Consider the following 21,835-nt stretch of genomic DNA (forward strand, 5'->3'; position numbering starts at 1 on the left):
TTCAGTCTCTATGGGTGGGTGACAGTTCCTGGCCAGGTAAATAAAGCTCTCATTGATTTGAATTTGGACTAACTGAAAGAATCCAGAGAGTTTTTGCATCTACTCACCTCTCCTCACTAGTACCCCATTATCTGTCTTCCTCCACCAGATAAACCATTTCGGATCTGATCCTCTTTGGGGCATACCCTCTCCCTTACTCAATGACAAGCAAGATTCCCTTCTCTCATATCTCATCAATTTTTTGGCCTTGATCATTTTCAACAGCATCCTAATATTTCTTTTACTTTAAAAGCAAGCAAACAAATCAAACTTCCTCCCAACTTCACTTCTTTCTACTACCAAGCATTTCTTTGCTCTCCTTTACAGCACAACTCCTCAAATAAATAGTCTGTTTCTTATCTATAATCCATTTCCTCTTTCAATACCAATAAGAGCTTTTCTCCCTCTGTTTCTTTGGACACACTGTTATTAAGGCCGCCAATACCTCCATGTGGTTAAAAGCAGTGGTCAGTTCTCTGTCTACATTACACTTGAGCTGTGAGTCATACTGTATCTCTCCTCCTTTTTCACTTGGCTTCCAGAACACCACATCCTTCCTCACTGGTGACTCCTTCTTGGTCTCCTCTTTTGTGTTAATTTGGTCTAAATTAATATTCCTATGCTCTTTAATGGAAACTACAAAACTTTCATGAATTGTGATTTTCTTTACAAAGCCTCAACCAATCAGGAGAGAAAAAGGCTGGTCACATGATGTGGCGGCCTCCCACACATGCCTATAATCTCAGTGACTGACGAGGCAGGCAGGAGAGGATCAGAAGTTCAAGGACTGCTTCAGCATAGTGAGACCCTTTCCCAAAATAAAAAAAAATAAATAAACAGGGCTGGGATACAGCCCAGTGGTAAGGCACCCCTGGGTTCAATTCCCTATATATATATATATATAAAAAAGTTGTTGGGAATAGCCTCGTTGACAAATTAAAAAAACAAAAATAAAATTTTCAAGTATCAAAAGTTAATGAAAGCAATAATACCAATGTAGCATGGCTAGCTGGCTTGGGAAAAGATCAATTTGCTGCTTGCACAGCATTCTGGTTAAATAATTTCTAAATATGTAATAACTTTACGAAATTAATTACAAAGAGAGAAATATATCAGTTGTGGTAGGACAAAAAAAAATAGATGGTCCATTTGTGATGCAAAACATATAAATGAAATGAGCCAGCACCAAGGGTAAGTTTTTCATGGATAAGTTTTTCATGGTAAATTATGGGGGATCTCTATCTAAATAAATGTTCTCTAGTAATTTTATGAAGTCTGTATTAATATTGTAAATATCTAAATGAAGATGAGAGGAAAAAAAGAGGAGCACAGCTTTGCTTAACATATTGCTTGCGGGTATATTAAAACGATTCGTGCCGTATTCACTTGAGAAAAAAAAAGGTTATTATTTATGCCCTTAATGAACATTGCAACATGCTGGGCACTGATAAGAAAATCGCCACAAGTATGCAGGCATAAAGCACCAAGAGGAAATTCAAGCTGCAATCCGGGGTCAGGGATTAGGACGCTCAGACAGGGTTCCGGAAGGCTATCGGCGGATTGACCGCCAGGGGGCACTCTCCGCACGCCTCCACGTCCCCGGGCGCCCCTCGCAGCCGCGCTGCTCCTTAGGGCGCGGGGCCTGGCCGCACCCCGCTCGCTCCCTTTTTCCCTCCCGGCCTCTGCCCCGCCGGCCGCCAGGGGGCGCCGCAGGCTGCCCGGCGCGCGGCTCGCGGCCCGGGAGCGCCGGCGTTGGCGAGCGGCGGAGGCCGGCCTGGCGGCGGCCATGGACCGCTTCGTGTGGACCAGCGGCCTCCTGGAGATCAACGAGACCCTGGTGATCCAGCAGCGCGGGGTGCGCATCTACGACGGCGAGGAGAAGGTAGGGCGGCAGCCGTGCTTCCCGGTGGGCGCGCGTCCTGGCTGGGCCCGGCCCGACCCCGTTCTCGGCCCGCGGTGTCCCCGGCCTCCCCGTGCGGGGCGCGGCGCCCAGTCCCCTCCCGCCCGCCGCGGCCTGGACTTTGCGCCTCCCCCGCGTTGGCTGCGCGAGACAGTGGAGCGACTCTCGGCGGGTGTGGATGGTGGCCGCTTGCCGCCGCCCCAGCGATACGCTTCGGGGTGCACAGCCGGTGCTGTCCGTCACAGGCGGCGGGCAGGGACGGAGATGCTCGACTTTCTGGCTCGCTTCAGAGCCTTAGTGACACTGTCTCGGGCGTAATCCCCTGGGCAGCCCAGGTCCGCCTTCTGCCAGCAGCGCGGTGGGCGCACGTCCCCCAGCACCCTGGCAGCTCGGCTGCGACCCCAGAGGCGGAGGGCTTATCAGATCTGCGCAGAGGGGTGGATTGCTTTGAAGAGATTTCTGAAAGAGGTAGCGGAGCGTTCCTCTTTGAAACGCCCTTGCCAAAGACTTTTGGGTTTTTGTTTATTTGTTTTTGTAATTACTTTACGGAAGGGAGTTTTGAGCTTAGTCTTATAAAGTGATGTAGTTAGTCAACCTTGCCCTGTAATATAAGCATAAATCTTAGGAGATGGGTTTGCAAATTGAGAAATACAGATGGTAATTAAATATTTTGTTGGTACTTGGGGGAAAACTACAAAATATCCTCTTCCTGGATGAAATGTGCAATTTGGAATTAGGAAAAAAAAAAAAAGTAAACTCATTTACCCATAAGCATTTTTAGTTTCCGGAAGTTTTCACTTGCTACCTCTCTCCTTCCTTGCTATTTCTTAATTAAACTTCCTCCTACTTTGCTATACTTGGTATACTTGACCCACAGCTCTTCCTGGTCCGTGCACACTGCTATCTAGGGGCACAAGTGATGTGAAACCCAAGTCCTCTACTTCCTTTGGGCGATTTCCGTGGACTATGTTTCCTGTTATTAAATCAAGGGTTTTTCCTTAAGTGATTTGCTTGGACTTCATTTACTTCATTAGCACTTTCATTGACTTGATCTCAAATTGGATCTTGCATCGTTTGATTGGAGTGACAAGCAAACTTTACTTTTTCTTCCTTACCGAGTTTACATCTTTGGAACCACTTTGAATGAGAAGCTCAATCAATCCTCTCCTTTATTGGATTTGATTCTGCCCTGGCTTTAAGAACTGTATGCTGACACTGACATATGGTCTTCAGAGACTTTTCCAGTGCCCCTCCCTGAATGAGTACCTGGAAGTCAACACCTTGTTGTCTGTGGGACACCAGTAACAAATTAGGGACGCCTTTGCTGGCAGACTGTGTAGCTATTATATATGTGTGTGTATATATATATGTATATATTTAATTTTTTTTTTAGTTAGGTGGACCCAATACCTTTATTTAATTTATTTATTTGTATGTGATGCTGAGGATTGAACCCAGTTCCTCACATGTCCTAGGCACTCTACCACTGAGCCACAACCCCAGCCCCAGCTATGATATCTTTACAATAATATAAAATCACCGCCATTAGCACCTGTTTGTGGAAAAAATTGTTGAATCAGCAAAATCTAATTTTTCCTTTAAAATCTTGGATGCTTTTTCTTTCTTTCTTTTTTTAAAGCAAATACATAGGTATCAGGCTTAAGAAAAAAGTCCTGGGTAAGGCCCATCTGGAGACCCATTCATTTAGTCAAAAAACTCTTTAACTCTTCTAAAACCTGGGGCTGCCCAGAAGTGAATCAGTATCTTGAAATTAAAGTGGGACCCTACTTATCACTGTGTCCTGGGGGACCTAATCTATCACTTGCTGAGCTATTTGCAGCTGCTTGGGCCCTAGTGTGATTGAAGGCCAGATTGATTCCTGGGAGGAAGTGTTCTGATTTGGCTTACTCCTATCTTCTGGAAGATTTTCGACCTCAAATGATGCTAAAGATTCTAGTAGGCTGTACATGAGCCTTGAGATCTGATCCAGTTAGTCTCCCATTCAGAATCCTTCACAGGCTCCTTTGGTCCCCAACTACAGTGCAGACTGCTCAGCCCTCTTAGCTGTGTATACCAGCAGGTTCCGTAGGCAAATGGGCACATGGTGTTCTTCTAGACCACTTGGATCCTCCTGAAGGGTGGAAAGTGGATTTTAGTCTTCCTTTTACCTACTGGCTCTTTGTGGGTATGAAATCCATTTTAAAAAATCAGAATGAATTACCTATTCTGTGCTAGGACCTTATTAATGATCTCATTTACTCCCCTCAAAATGAGTATTTTGCTGAATGAGAAGATTTTCACTTAGAGTTATAGTGACTTGCCTAAGATGATCAGTTAGAAGGAGAGGATTTTAATCTCTATTGATGGACTCCCAGCCCCGTGCTTCTTTCACTGTGCTGCAGCACTTCAAAGTATAGCAGTCCCTAATGCCACTTTATGTAATGTTCATATAGCTGATCCTTCCAAAGATGAAGAAACTGAGACCCATAGTTGTTAGTTGAGAAAACTGTGAACTGTCCAGGGTCACATATCTAGTAATTGGTGGAACTAGAATTCCAAACCAGATCCAATGGACTATGATCTTTCTACTGCCCAAGTGCCTCTTGTGAATAAATGTGTGCTTGCTTGTTTATACAAGCACAGTTTGCATGGATGCATTATGACTGGATAATGTGTTGTTTTCATAAGCAGGTAGACAGGTCATTTGTTTCATTTCACAGATGCTTCTATAGCCTCAACTAATTTAAAAAACAATGTAAGATTACAAATGTATAAAGTGGTAAATTGGCTCTGCATACCAGAAAATTTACAAAATGTTTATTCTCTCTCAGCTATTTCATTTTATGAATTTACTCTTGGGAAATAATCAAGTATGTATAAAAATATTACACAGAAGGACACTCATCTCAGCATTATATATAATATTATTTAATATATGTTGGGAATTGGAAGCAATCTGAATGTTTATTACAGAGATTAGTTAAATTATTGCTTATCCTAATTAGCAAGAGAAATTGCTAACCATAGAGTGATAAGTGAAAAAAGTTGTAAAACTATAAATATCATGGTCTCATTCATTAAAGAGTATATATATACATAAGTATACACCCTCTGGCTAATGTAATTACAAGTGATTTCATTTTCTTTCATAGATTTAAAAATTTTTTTCCAGAGTTTCAACAATGAAAATGCATTACGTTTATAGTAGAAAAATATAAAAAGGAAAAAAAAGGAAAAGCTTATTCAGCAAGTACCTAAGTTTAACTTTTAAATAGCTAATATAATTCTAGCTCTGAGTACTAGAAGCAAACCAGCCTAAACTTGTCTTTCAGGTTAGATCATAATCCATTGGAACCCCTGAAGGGAACTATTACACAATTTCTTCACTTAGAGCAGCAACATCTTACATTTGCTCATTGTTAATTGACATAGCAATGGAACATACTTTGGCTTGAATTTTAAATTCCTACCCTTATGCTCAGATTTCAGTGAGTAAATGCAGTTGTTTTATTTTTTTTAAGAGAGAGTAAGAGAAAGAATTTTTTAATATTTATTTTTTAGTTTTTGGTGGACACAACATCTTTGTTTGTATGTGGTGCTGAGGATCGAATCCGGGCTGCACGCATGCCAGGCGAGCACGCTACCGCTTGAGCCACATCCCCAGCCCATGAAATGCAGTTTTTTAATCAGAGCTTTTATGTTCTAATGCAGCACCATGTACTCTCAAGTTAATGAAATATTTGCTTTTGGAAAAGAGAAATCTTACTCATTGGTAAAAACGAGATTTTTTAAATATCTTAAATTTAATTATTTGGTTTAGCATACATAAGATTAAACAAAACATTTGAAGCCAGACTGAATTATGTACTGGAAACACCTATGCTTTACTTTTGATTCATAGGAGAACATGGAAACTTATAAGGCTTTTTCCCTGTGTTGGAGTGTTGTGGAATATCTTTCAGAATGTATATAACTAAACTAGACGGTTCAGTAAACCTCTTATTGTTAAAGTTTGTCAACCATGTCATTATTTAATACTTAGCTAATATTACAAAACTTATGCTTTAAAAAGTGTTTAAAAATGTATGGCATAAAATGTGTTGGAGCCAGGGTGTGGTGGCACACACCTGTAATCTCAGCAGCTTGGGAGGCTGAGACAGTAGGGTTTCGATTTCAAAGCCAGCCTCAGCAATTTAGCAAGGGCCTAAGAAACTTAGTGAGAGCCTGTCTCTAAATAAAATACAAAAAGGGATGCAGCTCAGTGGTTAAGCATTCCTGCACTCAATTCCCAGTACCCAAAAAAAAGTTGTGTTTTTTTTTTTTGATACCTATTTCTGTGTGTGCTTGACTTAACAAAAACCAATTTATATATATTTCAGAGTTAAATGAAGTTATATATGTCAGTGATAAATTTTCTAAATTTTATTTGACAAAATTGTTAAATACAACTAAAACCAAAAGAAGAAACTTGGCATGATCTGTAAATCTACCCATAAAAATTACTTTTGGCACATTTTGTGTTTGTGTGATTATATATGTTTGTATATAATCAAGTTATGTATACTACTTTGAAACTTAATTTTTTCCTCTCTTAATAATACCATAGGTATCTTGTAATATATTTTTGACTACATGCATAATTTATGATTATTTCTGTTTAAGAATGATATATAGCTATGGGTGGTGGCCAGCTATCAGGAGGCTGAGGTAGGAGAAAAACAAGTTTGAGTCCAGCCTGGGCAACTTTGTGAGACTTTGTCTTAAAATAAAAACATAAAAAGGACTGGGGATGTAGCTCAGTGGTATAGCCCTTGGGTTTAATCCCCAGTACTGGAAAGAAAAAATAAAATACATATATATATATATGTGTGTGTGTGTGTGTATAGTTCTAATTGGTTATTTATTTGATAAACGTATTATTGTTGTTGTTATTATTATTTATGGTATTGGGGATCAAACCTAGGGCCTCAAGCATGCTAGCCAAGCATTTATACCATTGAGTCACACTTCTAGCTCTTAATCATTTTTTTTAAACTAAGAAGAATTTTAATAATATAAAAATATAATAAGAATTATAATTTAAGAATTATAATATTTAAGAATTATAATAAATTGGAGCCTCACCAAAACTCTTTCCTTAGAGTTTATAATATAAGGTAGACAAGTAACTGGGACTGGCCTTATAACTTCTGATATAACTAAATATTTTTTCATAGGATCTAAGCAAGGTCTAATCATGGCAAATTCTACTTTCTAGTAGAGTTAATAGAAGTTTCCAGTATATTTCTTGATTTTAACAGAAATGAAAGTATCTATCAATTTCTCAGATTCCAGCTCTAAAATTGACTTATTAATATTACTTTCAGGAATAATAACAAATTATGAGTGTTAAAATTTGAAACTAAAGAAGTAGCTGGAGTATTTTTGTGATTATATTATAGTTTTAAAGGACACTTTAAAACATATTATTTTGAGTTGTTGATACAGCCATAATACCCAGAAAGTAGTCTCAGCTCAGACTCCTGTAACAATGCCACAGACTGGGGTGACTTAAATAACTGACATTTATTTCTCACAGTTCTGTGGGCTCGGAAGTCCATGATCAAGGTGCTGGGGGATGTGGGTCTTCCAGGGTCCTTTTCCTGGCTTGCAGACACCACCATCCTGCTGTGTGCACTCAGTGGCCTTTCCTGGGTCCATGCATGTAGAGAGGACTTGTATCTTTTCATTTCTCACAAGGACTCTGATTCATCATAGGACCCCATCTCATGACCTTCTCTACATACACATAAGCACTTCCTAAAGGGCCCCTCCAAACACCATCACAGTGAGGGATAGGCCAGACATTCAGATTTAGTCCAGAACAGTTAGAAGTCTCCTTCCCATTCTGTCTCCCTCAGAGACCACCACTATATAATTCTAGAAAGCATGCATATTTGTCATACATAAGTATTTGTGCGAAGAGTGTTGTTTTTTCCTTTTTAAAATATAAAATTATATTATGTTATATGCAATGTGCTGCAAATTGCTTTTTCCCTATCAATTCTATACTATGTATACTGCTCTGTACCTCACTGATTCTAAGCTTACTTTTTTGTTCACATTTTAACAATTTTGAAATTAGGATGCACGTCACATTCAGTGACATCTTAGATTTTATCAAGTATTACAAGTATGTAAAGAGTTTCCATATTCTTTTTAGTGAAATGCCTATAATCTATTGTATATGTGTGCATTTCCCTGTTGATGGATGTTAGAATTGTCTCTCATCTTTTGCTCTTATAAACAGCAGTGAATAGCCAAGTACTGTATCACCTTGCTCATGTATGAATTCATCTGTGGGGTAAATTCCTACAAGTGCCAAGTATCCTTGGGTCAAGGGATATTTGTATTTCCAATTTGTTGTTGTTGCAGCATGGGAGATTGGACCCTGGGTCTTGCCCATATTAGGAAAGTGCTGTACCACTGAGCCACATCCCCAGCACTTATATTTGTAATTTTGTTAGAAAATAACAAACTGCCTTTTGCAGAGACTGTCCCATCAGGAAATATATTTTCCCAAATACCACCAGTAAAGTGTTACCAAACTTTTGGATCTGTGTCAGTCAAATTAATGAAAAGGGGTATCTTTTTTTAAAAAAAAATTTTAGTTACACATGGACACAGTATCTGTTAATTTTTATGTGGTGCTGAGGATGGAACCTAGTGCCTCTCATGTGGGAGGCAAGTCACTGAGCCACAACCCCAGCTCGAAAAGGAGTATCTTAATGATCTTTTAATTTTCATTTATCTGAGTATCAGTGAGATTATACATCTGTTAATATGTTTAAGAGTCATTTGAACTTCCTGTTTTTGTAAACTTTTCTGTTAATAGTCTTTGTTCATTTTTATAGTGGTTATAGATTATTTTCTCATTGATTTATGAGTGTTCTATATATTAAGGAAATTAGCTCTTTGTCTCTGATGTGAGTTGCAATTCTTTTTCCCATTCTTCTGTTTGTCTCTTGTTTTTGCTGTTGATAGTTTTTCCATGAAGAATTTTTGTGTGTGCATGTGTACAGGTGAAATTATAAGTCTTTTCCTCTAGTGCTAATGGGTTTAATGCTTTTCTCAAGAAGGCTTTCCCCACCCTGAGATTATTTTTATAATCCTTTCATTTTTTTCCTCTGTTTTTATGATTTGCCTCTCTTTCTTTACTTTCTTCTTTCTTTCTTTTCTCTTTAATATTTGACCTATATAGAACTTATTCTGGTGCAGTATATAATCCAACTTTGGTTTTTATCTTACCTGGAAACCCAGTTAGCTCAGTGCCACTGATTAACTCTCCATCCATACCTATTCTTGTATGTGTTTGTGTCTATTTCCGAATTTTCTATTTTAGAAATTAAACAGTTATAAAAGTAGTATACATGAACTCAGTCTCATTGTAAAAATATGCAATCTTTTTTTTTTTTTTTTTTTGAGGGGGTGAGTGGGATCTCACTAAGTTGCTTAGGGCCTGGATAAGTTGCTGAGGCTGGCCTCAAACTTACTCCTCCTGCCTAAACCTTCTGTGTCACAATTATAGGTGTGTGCCACCATGCCCAGCAAATTCAATCAGTTTCTAAAAGGTCCTTTGCTTCTCTTCCTCTTATTCCCCTCACCCTTTTCTTGAAAAAATCCATTATTAACATTTCACTGTGTATTCCTTTTAGAACTTTTTCTGTTACTTATGTATAGATGTGTGTGTATGTGTGTGTGTGTGCGCACACGTGTGTGTATTACAAACATGTCTTTTGAGGATTACATTATATGTTATATGCTGCAAATTGCTTTTTCCTCACCAATTCTCTTAAATTCCATGATAACCATAATGATTCTACATTGTCATTCATTTAACCTCTGCATGGATTCCATAGTATGAATGTGGTTGAATGGATGTGGCACACTTTTTTTTACCACTCGTCTATTATTATACATCTCAATTATTTCCAGTTTTCCCCTAATTATATCATGGCTGTTTTTATAGCTTTTATTTATGAAATGTGTATAGTGTTGATTCTTTTTAATTTGTGATAAGCCTAATTTGAAAATGTTCATGATTTAACTCATATTTTATGATTAAAGAGAAAAAAATCTGGACATTGAATGACATATTATTAATCTTTTATGATGATGGTCTTATCTTTCTAGATAAAATTTGATGCTGGGACCCTGCTCCTTAGTACACACCGACTGATTTGGAGAGATCAGAAAAATCATGTAAGATACAACCTTTAGCATCTGTTCTAGGTTTTAAATCATTCAAGTTTTTCGCTTCTTTTTTGTCTTTCCCCCTTGTCACACACTTTCCTTTTTAGAACATCAGAAGAGTGTGTCCACATGATCTCTTTGAATGGTGTACAGAGAGTGGAGTTGAGGGTGTTTTCTCTCATTCGACTTGGGAAAATGCTGTGTAGTTACTGAAAGGAGAACCATGGCCATTCCTGTGTTTCTAAGCAACAGTCAGGCTGGGTGTTCAGTATTTAGCAGGGGAGTTCTTCTCTCAGTTGTGAAGGATCTTTTTTTTTTTTTTTTTTAAAGAGAGAGTGAGAGAGGAGAGAGAGTGATAGAGAGAGAGAATTTTTAATATTTATTTTTTAGTTCTCGGCGGACACAACATCTTAGTTGGTATGTGGTGCTGAGGATGGAACCCGGGCCGCACGCATGCCAGGCGAGCGTGCTACCGCTTGAGCCACATCCCCAGCCCCTGTGAAGGATCCTTAAGAAAGACTTCAGCTGTCCCCCAAACAACCTGTTCTCCCGGGTTGTTGCTGAGAGTTAGGAGGTGAGACTGTCATGTGCTTCACCTGGACACTGAGGACTACCTCTTTGTCATTCTGAAAGAGAGGAACTCCTCCCAACCTCATTTTTATAATCTCTAAGAAGGGAGAGTAAGTTATATAGAGCTGATATCTTCATTGCAAAGATCTTTAACTTGAAAGTAAATATGTGACATAATAATTTCAGCGTTGTCAGTGAAATAAGCTATCTCATCTGTTTTCATTTTCCTGACCAGTTACTCACAGTGAATTAACTAACTATTTAATTAATTCATTTATTTATTTTGCTGGGGATGAACTCAGGGCCTCACAAATGCTCAGCACATCCTCAACCCCTGAGCTATACCCCAGCACCCATGAAATTGTAATACTACAGATAAACTGTATACTTTGAGAGCTTGTTTGGAGGTTCTTACAGGGGAGTGCAGCTACCCCTATACCTTGATGGAAGAATGGCCCTCCTCTACTGGGGAAGCTCCTCTATCATGAAGCTTCGGGAGGGATGCATGTGGAGCGGTGAGGGAGGAAGGAGACACCTCCCTAGCCATTCAGATCAGCTGAATCAACCCTGGTGATCAGTGGGAGGCAGATGTTGCAGCCAGATCACTCTCACATTCTATACTGTACTCTTTGAAAGGCCACTAACCATTACAATAGCTGACTTTTTTTGCCTTCAAGAACCAGTTTTTGCCCATATTGATAATGTATTCTTTTTTTAAAAAAAAAAGTTATTTTCTAATTTTTTTTTTAAAGAGAGAGAGAGAGAGAATTTTTTTAATATTTATTTTTCAGTACTTGGTGGACACAACATCTTTGTTTGTATGTTTGTGCTGAGGATCCAACCCCAGCCGCACGCATGCCAGGCGAGCGCGCTACCGCTTGAGCCACATCCCCAGCCCTGATAATGTATTCTATAAATGGCTAATGTTGTCTAATTCTTTTAAAATAATTATATATTCAGGAAATCAATGTTTTTAGGGGAAGGTGGGAGTCATTTACCCATGTTTGATAAATTAATGAATCAGTATAATTTTTTTGATCATGATGTAAAGAGGCCAATTTGGAGAAATCCTTAGACGGATTATATACCAGTCACGTAAAATAATTTTTAATCAATCAATCAATCAGTTTATTACAGCACTGGGAATCCAGCCCAGAATCTCATGCACAGTAGGCCAATGTTATACCACTGAGCCACATCCCCAGCTCACTTTATTTATTTTTCAAACAAGGTCTTACTGTTGCCCAGGCTGGCCTCAAACTCTTGGACTCAAGCAATCCTCCTGGCTCAGCCTCCCTATAGCTGGGTCTATAGGTGTGTGTGACTAAACCTGGCATTGAATAATAATTTTAAAATTATATGTACTAATAAAAGGAGGTTACATCAATATTTTGTTTTAGTGTGTGTGTGTGTGTGTGTGTGTGTGTGTGTGTATGAGTAAAGAATGGGAACTTATAAAGAAGAAAAGTCATCCATATAATGCACTCCTTGAAATTGTTTTGTCTATTTTTTCTTTTCTATATAAGAAAAATTACATATAAAAAGTTTTCATATAAGTTACTTTAAGAAACTATCCCCACTATGAAAACAAAGGTATAGTTATGGCTGCTTTTTTTTTTTTAATTTTTTATTTTTTTTATTGGTTGTTCACAACATTACAAAGCTCTTGACATGTTATGGCTGCTTTTGTACCTCTTAGGTTTGCCTAAACAGTAATATGCCACCACAGTATCATTTTCATTTAATCCTTCCTTAAGTTTATTTAAGAAATAAAGCAACATTTTTAAAATTATTAAATCCCTTAGAAATATAGGGCACTGATGTTATAAAACAAGGGTTGCTGACTAGTATTATGGATCTTGTTTCTACTGATTTCCTCCTAGGAGTGCTGCATGGCCATTCCTCTGTCCCACATTGTATTCATTGAGGAACAGGCAGCTGGAATTGGGAAGAGGTGAGGTCTACATGGTATAGCCTTTATTCATAAAAAATTCTTCCTCTCCTACTGTTAGTCAGGAAGCCCCCAAAGAAGGTTATTTTCCTCCTCTTAGACCAATTCTTTAAGTAAAAATTAAGTACTAAGGTTTGCTATGATATTCTTGGTTCATAATAAATAAATGTGGCCCTACTAGCATTGTGTGCATTTCCATAGAGACTTGGCTTTCACATCTGTGCCTGTCATTCAGTACTTGAAATCAGAAATGACCTATCTGAGAAAAATTACTGACTTTGGTACTATTTCTAGCTGATCATTAAATTTATTTTTCAGGTTCAAGTTGTTCAGGTATCAGAATTAAATAGAGCATCATAATAGCTATTTTGCAAAACAGAATATTTGAGCAGTAGGAGGAGGTGCATTTAACAATTAGGGAAATAGCATAATAATGGAACTTTCCCAGGCAGACTAGGAGATGTGGCCACTCTGGTGTGAAATAAGGTTCAGATGTTCTTATTTATTCAAGCATTCCCAAAATTTTGACTTTACATCTTAAGTGCATGTGATTCAGGATACTTAGAACAAATATTCTTGGCATGGGATAATGTTTTCTATCTTGGTCCCTCTTTAGGCTTAGCATAATTAGACTTTTTGATAGACGTTAAAACAATGTTGAACTTCACTGGAAATGTAGTGTATGCCTTAAACAATAATGATATGGCTACTAAAGAAGATTATGTGACATTAAAGAAACAAACTAACATTTTAAAAAAAGTAAGCCATAGATTTTTAGAGTAGATTGTTTCTGTAATTTGAATTTCCTCCTTTGCATGTTTTTCAATCTTATTACATTATAGAAAGTAAAATCGTAGGGATATTCCAGATCATTTGATCTTTCCTCTGCTGTTTTCCAGGGTAATCTACACTATGTAATAAAAATATTTAGAATACCTATGTTCAAAATAGTGTCTTATTTTAAAAAATATCTCCATTGAGGAGGAATTCAGTTACATGCTATGTTAACTTTTCTCAGATATCCCCCTGTAGTTCCCAGTCCCTCTTCTCAAATGATTAGAAGATTACATTGATATAAACACATATATATTTCAGTTTTTTTTTTAAATCAGGGCCTTAGTTAGGCAAGTGCTCTACCATAGAGCTATATACCAGCCCCTAACTTTAGCTCCTGAAATTGGGATTCTTTTTTCATTTCATAGGTTTTAAATTTGATGAAATGTGATAATAGAATGACTCAATAAAAAGATATGAAAAATTGACTTGGGTATTTTATGAAAACTTTGGAATTTTTAAACTTTATTTTGTATCATAATCTTACAGCTTTTGTTGGGTTTCCTTTGACAGAATCTGATAACAGGGCCAAGGGTTTTGAATAAGAGTGTGAAATGCTCTTGCTTAATCACTTTATCATGATTGTCATAGTTTTGTTGCTTTAGTTGATGGCTTATTCCATGTGGTCCAGTGATTCTGCTCACATAGTTTATTTGCTGACCTCGCCTGTCTTTAAAGACATTCACCACAAAGGAAGAGGAAAAGAATCTCATGAGGTTGGCCTCAGTTCACTTACAAAGCTTGTGTTAGTCTGAGGAGGCCCAACTCATGTTATTTTAATTTTATGGTGATATTTAGGCAACCATATGGGCCACACAAAGAAATGTTAAATGGAGTAATAGGCACATCTAGAACATGAGCCTAAAGGGCTCTTAGCTAGGTATCCAGGACATTTTGACTATATGTTTTTTTAAGTTTTGTTCATCTTTATGGGTTGTATATTGAGAAGGTTAAAAATTGGGAGGAAAACAGACTTATAAAGCTGAACAAATATGGTGGTATTTTTAAAAGCATAGAAAGTAATGTTGTAATAAAGATAATAGTAGTTTCTGTTTTACCATTGGATCTTTCTAGATCATGCTGCTCATTGAGTGGCATTTTCCAACAGATGACACTGTAAAATGTTAGTTTTGGATGGAGTTTTAATAAAATATCAGCTGGCCAGTTTTACAGATAAGTTTTCATATTTTGTTTTCAAATGAGTAAGGTAATATGCTTTGGCAGAAATTATAGGCACCCTATGATGACCATGTGGATGGAAAACCTTAAGTCAAAACTACTCAAAAATTTGAAAATTTATTTTGAACTTATTTTTTCAAAACTATACTTTTCTTTAATCTGTATAGCTGTAACTTGAAACTTTTTGGTTTATAGTTTATAAGTTTTAAATAACTGCTTGTAATTTTTTGGTATCAAGGAAAAGTTTCATTGACAATGAATTACTAGGAACTTTAAAAGGATATCTTTCGGGATATTCTTTGTTTCCACATGAATTTAAGAGTGATTTGGAAATATATTAAAAGTTATGAAAATGGAATTAGTCATTTTATTTTTAAAGGTAGTTAAATATGTTACGTTTGCTCTTTCTTCAGTGCCAAAATAGTGGTTCATCTGCACCCAGCTCCTCCTACCAAAGAACCTGGCCCATTCCAGAGTAGTAAAAACTCCTATATCAAACTCTCCTTCAAAGAGCATGGCCAGATTGAGGTAAGCTTCCATATAATAAAATTGAACTAGAAAAGTGTGTGTGTGTGTGGGGGGGGGTGTGGTTTAATATAATGGAAGGCAATATAACAGGTTTCTCCCATATTTTTACAGTAAAATCTTTTTACATCTTAAGCCTTATCGACAGTAGAGAATATGAATTTAGGTTTTAATGGGAATAGAAAGCATGAAGGTGTGGTCACAGGAGGGAGCTGAGGCTGTAAATATGCTAAGTCATGTTACTTGGCTACTAGTAAAGTTTTCAGTGGTGTAGTTTGATTAAAGAGTATGGGGGCTGGGGGTGTAGCTCAGTGGTGGAGTGATTAACTAGTGTGTGCAAGACCATGGGCTTGATCTCCTATACCAGAAAGAGTGAGGGCAGAAGAGAGAGAAAGGAAAGGGAGGGAAAACAGTGTCTTGTGCAGGGAAATGTTAAACTGAGGTAATATCTGAAAGCTCACCAGCCTTAAAGCAGGCTCCACAAAAATCTAATCACTTAAGTACTTATGCTACAGTATAGAGTCTATATATTCTGATTAATGAATTACTGTACAGGTGTTTATTTGCAGGTATGTTTATCTCCTCATGAATGTATATATTTTTTTCTTTTCAGCAGCACATACAGTAGTCACTAAGCAAATATAAGTGAGTGACTGAAGTCCAGTCTCACCATAGTTGAAAAATATATTCAATTTAGTGAGCATGTTTTGTCCCTAATTTTTGGCTTCACATTTTAACTAGACAAATTATTCTCTGTATCCTTCATGGAAAAAGCGTTGTGTATTTTTCCTGGCTCTGCGTTTCTTTCACTCTAGATTGAAAATAATCTATATATGCAGTATTGTTTAAAGTAAGTCTGATTTGTTTCATTGTCACTCATCTCTTTGTTGAAAGTAGTTCGCTTTATATAGAAGGTCAGTAACTTTTTTTTTTTTCCTGTGTGTTTTCTGAAGTTGAGCCAAGAAAAGAACTTCCTTTGATTTCCTTTGATGTCTCTGAGAATTCTAGGCTTGTTGTACAAGGCTGAACAACAGACTTTTATACTAATTTGTCCAAGGATGCCACAACTTTACTGACTCACTTAACGTATATGTCTGTACATAACAGTTTTACAGGCGTTTATCAGAGGAAATGACACAAAGAAGATGGGAGAACATGCCAGTGTCTCAGTCAATACAAACAAATAGAGGACCCCAGGTATTTTTAAAACTATATATTAATCCAGTATTTTCAGCTCTGTTCTTGCATCTTCATTGAGATTGTCCAGCCTGGGCAACTTATCGAGATCCTGTCTCAAAACAAAAATTTTTAAAAAGGCTAGGAATGTAGCTCAATGGTAGAATGCTTACCTAGCATGTGCAAGGCCCTGGATCCAATCCTCAGGATTGAAAAAAAAAAAAATACTCTGTAACTATAGAACTTGCCAAAAACAAAATAGTGTTATTTGGGTAAAAAAATTAATTTTTATAGCATTTAGTCTAAATCACAAACTATGAACAGGCTCTCAAATGTATGAAGTAGTTTGTATAACTGTCAAGTATCAAAAAAATTAGCTATAATTTTTTATACATTTGAGACCCTTTTAAACATTTGACTTAGCTTGCCGAAAAACAAACATGAATAGGAAATTTTTATTTAAATACAGAATAAAATGGTCATTTTTTTGTATATTTGCTTTTTCTTTACCGATTCAAAGACATTATGTACAGTCAGAAACAGAAAAATGTTTTGAAAGGAAGCTAGATGTAATTGTATGTTGTTTTTCTTTGGTTCTTTGTGGTCCTTTCCCGCCATTGAAAACACAATGTGGTTCACAAAAGATTTTGTTTCCTTCCCATTTAGTATGTTTTATGTTCTGTATTTTCTTTTTTTTTTTTCCAGCCAGGAAGAGTAAGAGCTGTAGGAATTGTAGGTATTGAAAGGAAACTGGAAGAAAAAAGAAAAGAAACTGACAAAAATATTTCTGAGGTAACTCTTAATAAGTTCCAGTCAGTCATCTTTTTCAGCTATTTGTGTTTATTCTTTTGGATACAGCTGTGACTAATTCCATTTTGTAATATGAATAATATTTAAATTGCATGCAACTCTGCAGTTTCCTCTTTCCTGTAATGGGTTTACCTCAGGCTGGCATTAAGTTAACCTAAACACATTTTAAAAGCTTTTTCTAAAAATAAAAAAGAAACCCAATTTTGTTTTCTGTTAGAGAACATCATAGAATGTTATATGCAAATTTTAAAGATGTAATTGATTAGAGGATACTCCTAATGAGTTCAAGGTTCTCAGTATAATTATTTGGGAAGTTTGATTAACTTAGTTGAGAGAAAAATGCTGTTCTATGGCCACTGTTCCCGGCTAGCCACCACACAGTTTTATACTGATGACCAATTAAGATGAGATACTAGACAATAAGAATGGCTCCAACCAGCCTATCACTCATACTCAGAGATAATACTGTCTATATATATTATGATGCTTTAAAACCTCATCATAAAAGAGGAAATTCAAGTAAAGGGAAAAGAACTCTAGTTAAGAAAGCCAGTTATGATTAGATTAATATATCTAAACATATCATGATCTTGTTAGTCAGCTTTGTGTTATACTAACAAGATACCTGAAGCAATCAATTTACAAGAAGAAAGGTTTATTTTGGCTTACAGTTTTGGAGATTTCAGTCCATGATTGGTTGCTCCATTGCATTAATCCAAAACAAATAATTTTTGAATACCTATTCTGGGATTGCTAATTGAAAATATATATTATTGTTGAGGAATTAGAACATTTGATCTATTAAATGCCCATGGTATAGTTTTGCTGAATACTTATTTATGATAAAGTTTTGGGTGTTCTTTAGCCATGCAAATTGTATTTTTATTTCCTGCAAATGAGCAGGTAAATCCAACACTCATGTTCAGTCTTTGGCAAGATGAGAGGCGATACTGTGTTCTTTCATCTTAAATTTTGTTGTTGTTATATTAGTAGCTATTAAGGTTCAATATTTCTTAGTTCATGGATGATTACAAATGGTGGTATTCTGTTTATTTTTCATACCTGTTAGTTAGAATATTTTTTATTTAGAGAGCTACTTCTCTTCAACTGCAATTTGGTTTTCCACTGACAGAGTTCATAAAGGAAAGGCAAGATAATTGGTCTTTTTCCTTTATTATCAACAGAATAAGTTAGTTCCTTATCATCCTTTGAAGCTGAGTAGATTTTTTTTAAAATGTCACCATGAATTTTAATGTATTGATGGGGTTCACTCAGTGGCAATTATTTATTCTGTTTGAAGCTGAGATCATTCTATCTTTGGCAAGTAGGAGCCTCTTCAGGTTGGCTCCTGAGTGCTTTTGACATGACCTGGTGGACTTTGGTAGTTTCCTTGATATATGATATAACAGAAGTTCCAGGGCCACCTTATACATTTCCTGCTGTAGATCTCAAATCAACATTTAACTGATAAACTGTTTATTTTATTTTATTTTTAATGATAAATAATATTTGAAAATCACAATCTGTGTCCACAGCTATTGAGTTGATATTTATTTTTCAGCCTTTTCAATAGTCAGAGCTAAGATTTTGTTGTTTATGAAGAGCCTCATGAGATTGTACCAGTTCTTTCAATTCAAATTCAGGGCAACACTGCCAAATAATTACTAAAATAGCAAAAAATAATATTTTTGTATGTGTTCTCCCCATTCTTTTTCCATTAAAAATAGGGGTGCTCCATCCATATCATCTAAGCATTCAGCCCCTGCACACATCCGTCTCCCTCATCCCCAGCTCCCATTTAGTCTCACTTTCAGGAGAATATTTAATACCAACAGTCCTTATGACAACTACCACTGGTCATTTTGGTTATCCCAGATCATTTTCTAGTAGATTTTACAGGAGGTGCTCGTGGGCACAGTATTCCTTGTATCTGTTATGCCTGTGTTCCCTATACTTGACAGCCACTTTTGCTCAATTTAAAATCCTTGACCATGTTTTCTTTTCCTTTAGTGCCTTTAGTATATTTCTTTCACCTTTTTTGTCTGGCATAAGTGTTACCGTCAAAGAGTGAGGATGGGGTTGGGGTTGTGGCTTAGTGGGTAGAACGCTTGTCTAGCATGTGCAAGGCATTAGGTTCGATTCTCAGCACCACATATAAATAAATGAATAAAATAAAGATCCATTAACACCTTAAAAATTAAAAAAACAAAGAATGAGGATAATTAATTTTTTTTCCTTTAAGAGTCATTTCTGTGTCTGGGGTTGTGGTTCAGTGGTAGAATGCTTGCCTCACATGTGTGAGGCACTGGGTTCAATTCTGAGTACTGCATATAAATAAATGAATAAAATAAAGGTCCATCAACAACTAAAAAAAATTTAAAAGGGAGTCATTTATTATTTTTCCTAAATAGACTAAATTTCCTGAAAGATTTCTTTTTTTACTTATTATTAAACCCAATAATAAAATGTGACTGCTATTCTGGATTATTATTCTAAGGTATACAATGTGCTTTTTCAGTATGTAGTTTCAGAAACTTTTTTAATTTCAAGAAGTTTTTCTGTTTAATTTTAAAGATTGCCCGGATGTTTTTCCCTTCTGAAACTCTATTAGCTCTGTATTGCAACATCACTGCCATTTTGAACTGTTTTTGATTATCTTTCAAATGCCTTTTATCTCTTTCTTTATTTTACTTTGATTTAGAAAATTTTCCTTTTTTAGACATGTCTCTTAAATTGTTATCTGTTGTTTTTATTCATTCTTGTGTGTTGTTTAGTGGTAGGCTTTATTTCAAAATGATTTTTCATGTTTAATCCTTTCCTGAACCTCTTCATCTAATTTCTGATTTATTGTCCTTTCATAGCTCATATCAGCTTTTATTAATTTATTATAGACCGACATAGTATCTTTCTTTTATTTATTTTTATGTGCTTCCCTTTTCTGTTTCCTGCCTAGTGCCAACATCATGCAGATCTTGTCACTCTTTATTACCTGCATATTCCTCCTGGGGTTATGCCAATATTGTGGCATTTAGCTTTGTAGTATATATTGCCTGTGTGGGCTCTTGGTTTTGTTTGTTTGTTTTGTGATACTAGGGATTGAACCCACAGGTGCTCTACCACTGAGTTTTATCCCAGCCCTTTTTATTTTATTTTGAGACAGTCTTGCTAAGTTGCTGAGGCTGGCCTTGAACTTGCCATCTTTCTGCCTCAGCCTTCTATGTCAGTAGGATTATAGGCATGTGCCACTATGCCTGGTGATCTCTGGTTTTAAGATGTAGTTGCCTGTCTGCCTTTATGTTGGGATTTAGAGAGATTCACTAACTATGCTGCCCCAGCTTAAATCTCTTCAGAATCCTCTATTCCCATAAAATTCTGACGTTTAACATATAACATTAGAAGAGTTTTTATTATTCAGAGAAGAAATGAGAGTAAGTGGCTAGATCTGGAGCAAGGGGGATGAGTGCCATGGTCTCCTGCCTGGTAGGCAAGGGCACAGTGCCACAGGGCCTCAGAGCATCACTGTTCTCTGGTACGATGCTCTTCTGTCACACTCACTGTCATCTTCTGTGTTAATACGTAAGGAGATGGCATGGAACAGTGAACTACTTTGCATTATTAGTATTCTTTTTTCTGCCATGCTCACTTGGTGTTATGTTCAAAATAAAGTTTTTCTTTTTAAAAAATATTTGGTTTTTAGTTGTAGGTGGACACAAATACCTTTAATTTATTTTTTTATGTGGTGCTGAGGATCAAACCCAGTGCTCCACACATGCTAGGCTAATGCTCTGCCACTGAGCTAAGTCCCAGCCCCTCAAGTTTTTCTTAATTTATGCATAAATTATTCCAGTTCAGTCTAATTTTCATGGAGTCACAAGCTCAAAGGATTCTCCACAAGCATTGTGCCTTGTCATGCAGACCAGAGGTTGGTTTAGCAGATTGTTCTTGCACTCTGCTCTGCTGTGGGCACTGTGGTGGTGCTCCAGGTATGGGCCAAGGGCCAGACAAACAGCAACAAGTGAGAGAGGCCTTGTGCAGAGAAAACAGGCTGCAGCAGGGACACCAGTTGACTCCTAATTTCCCTTGAGGTCAAGGAAGGCTTGTTAATAGCAGGAATATAGGGTTAAAGTCCTAAAAGACAAGGAGGTGCTAACAGTGAGCAGCAGGGAATAGAGGAATCCAGGTTGAGGGAATGGAATACTACTCAAAGGCGCAGAATCAAGGATGTTGATACTGAAAATTCAAGAATATATTGAGTTACTGAAACTAATAACTAAGGTAATGACTAAAAGCCAATAAGAAGGAGCTATAAGTCAGCTTAAGAGGGTACCCATCGTTTTTAAATAGATACAGTTTTTCTCAAAATTGGAGCAGAAATTTGGTTATAGGTACAGTAGATGGAAAGAAAGTTTGGTAAACCGACAAAGTAATAGAATTGGGTATGTGCATTCATCTTGCTTTACTGTGTATTATAATGGCTTTATCATCCCTTGTTTTTGATAATTGGTAATTCCAAATTTCAGAATAATAACAGAAATAGAAGTAAAAAAGCTTTTATTTATGTTTTATATTAAAATATTTTTTAAAAACTCTTATAAGAAACTAAAATATTTTTTATTGAT

General features: G+C 36.7%; 1 protein-coding gene across 3 annotated transcripts in view; it reads left to right on the forward strand.

Annotated features, from left to right (window-relative positions):
- The first annotated feature begins 1,742 nt into the window (after positions 1 to 1,742).
- Vps36 (vacuolar protein sorting 36 homolog) overlaps positions 1,743 to 21,835 on the forward strand; it is a 30,827-nt gene continuing 10,734 nt past the window's right edge. For 2 of the 3 annotated variants that reach the window (XM_078016080.1, XM_078016081.1), the window contains exons 1-6: positions 1,743 to 1,921; positions 10,112 to 10,180; positions 12,625 to 12,695; positions 15,119 to 15,233; positions 16,338 to 16,427; positions 17,112 to 17,198. In XM_078016080.1, coding sequence (XP_077872206.1) covers positions 1,826 to 1,921; positions 10,112 to 10,180; positions 12,625 to 12,695; positions 15,119 to 15,233; positions 16,338 to 16,427; positions 17,112 to 17,198 — 528 coding nt within the window. In that variant the 5' untranslated portion in view covers positions 1,743 to 1,825. Of the gene's footprint in view, positions 1,922 to 2,274; positions 2,408 to 10,111; positions 10,181 to 12,624; positions 12,696 to 15,118; positions 15,234 to 16,337; positions 16,428 to 17,111; positions 17,199 to 21,835 lie in introns of those variants that run through there. The other variant, XM_078016082.1, reaches the window with a different exon arrangement.

The sequence above is a fragment of the Ictidomys tridecemlineatus genome, chromosome 6 (assembly GCF_052094955.1).
Source record: "Ictidomys tridecemlineatus isolate mIctTri1 chromosome 6, mIctTri1.hap1, whole genome shotgun sequence".
Taxonomy (NCBI): domain Eukaryota; kingdom Metazoa; phylum Chordata; class Mammalia; order Rodentia; family Sciuridae; genus Ictidomys; species Ictidomys tridecemlineatus.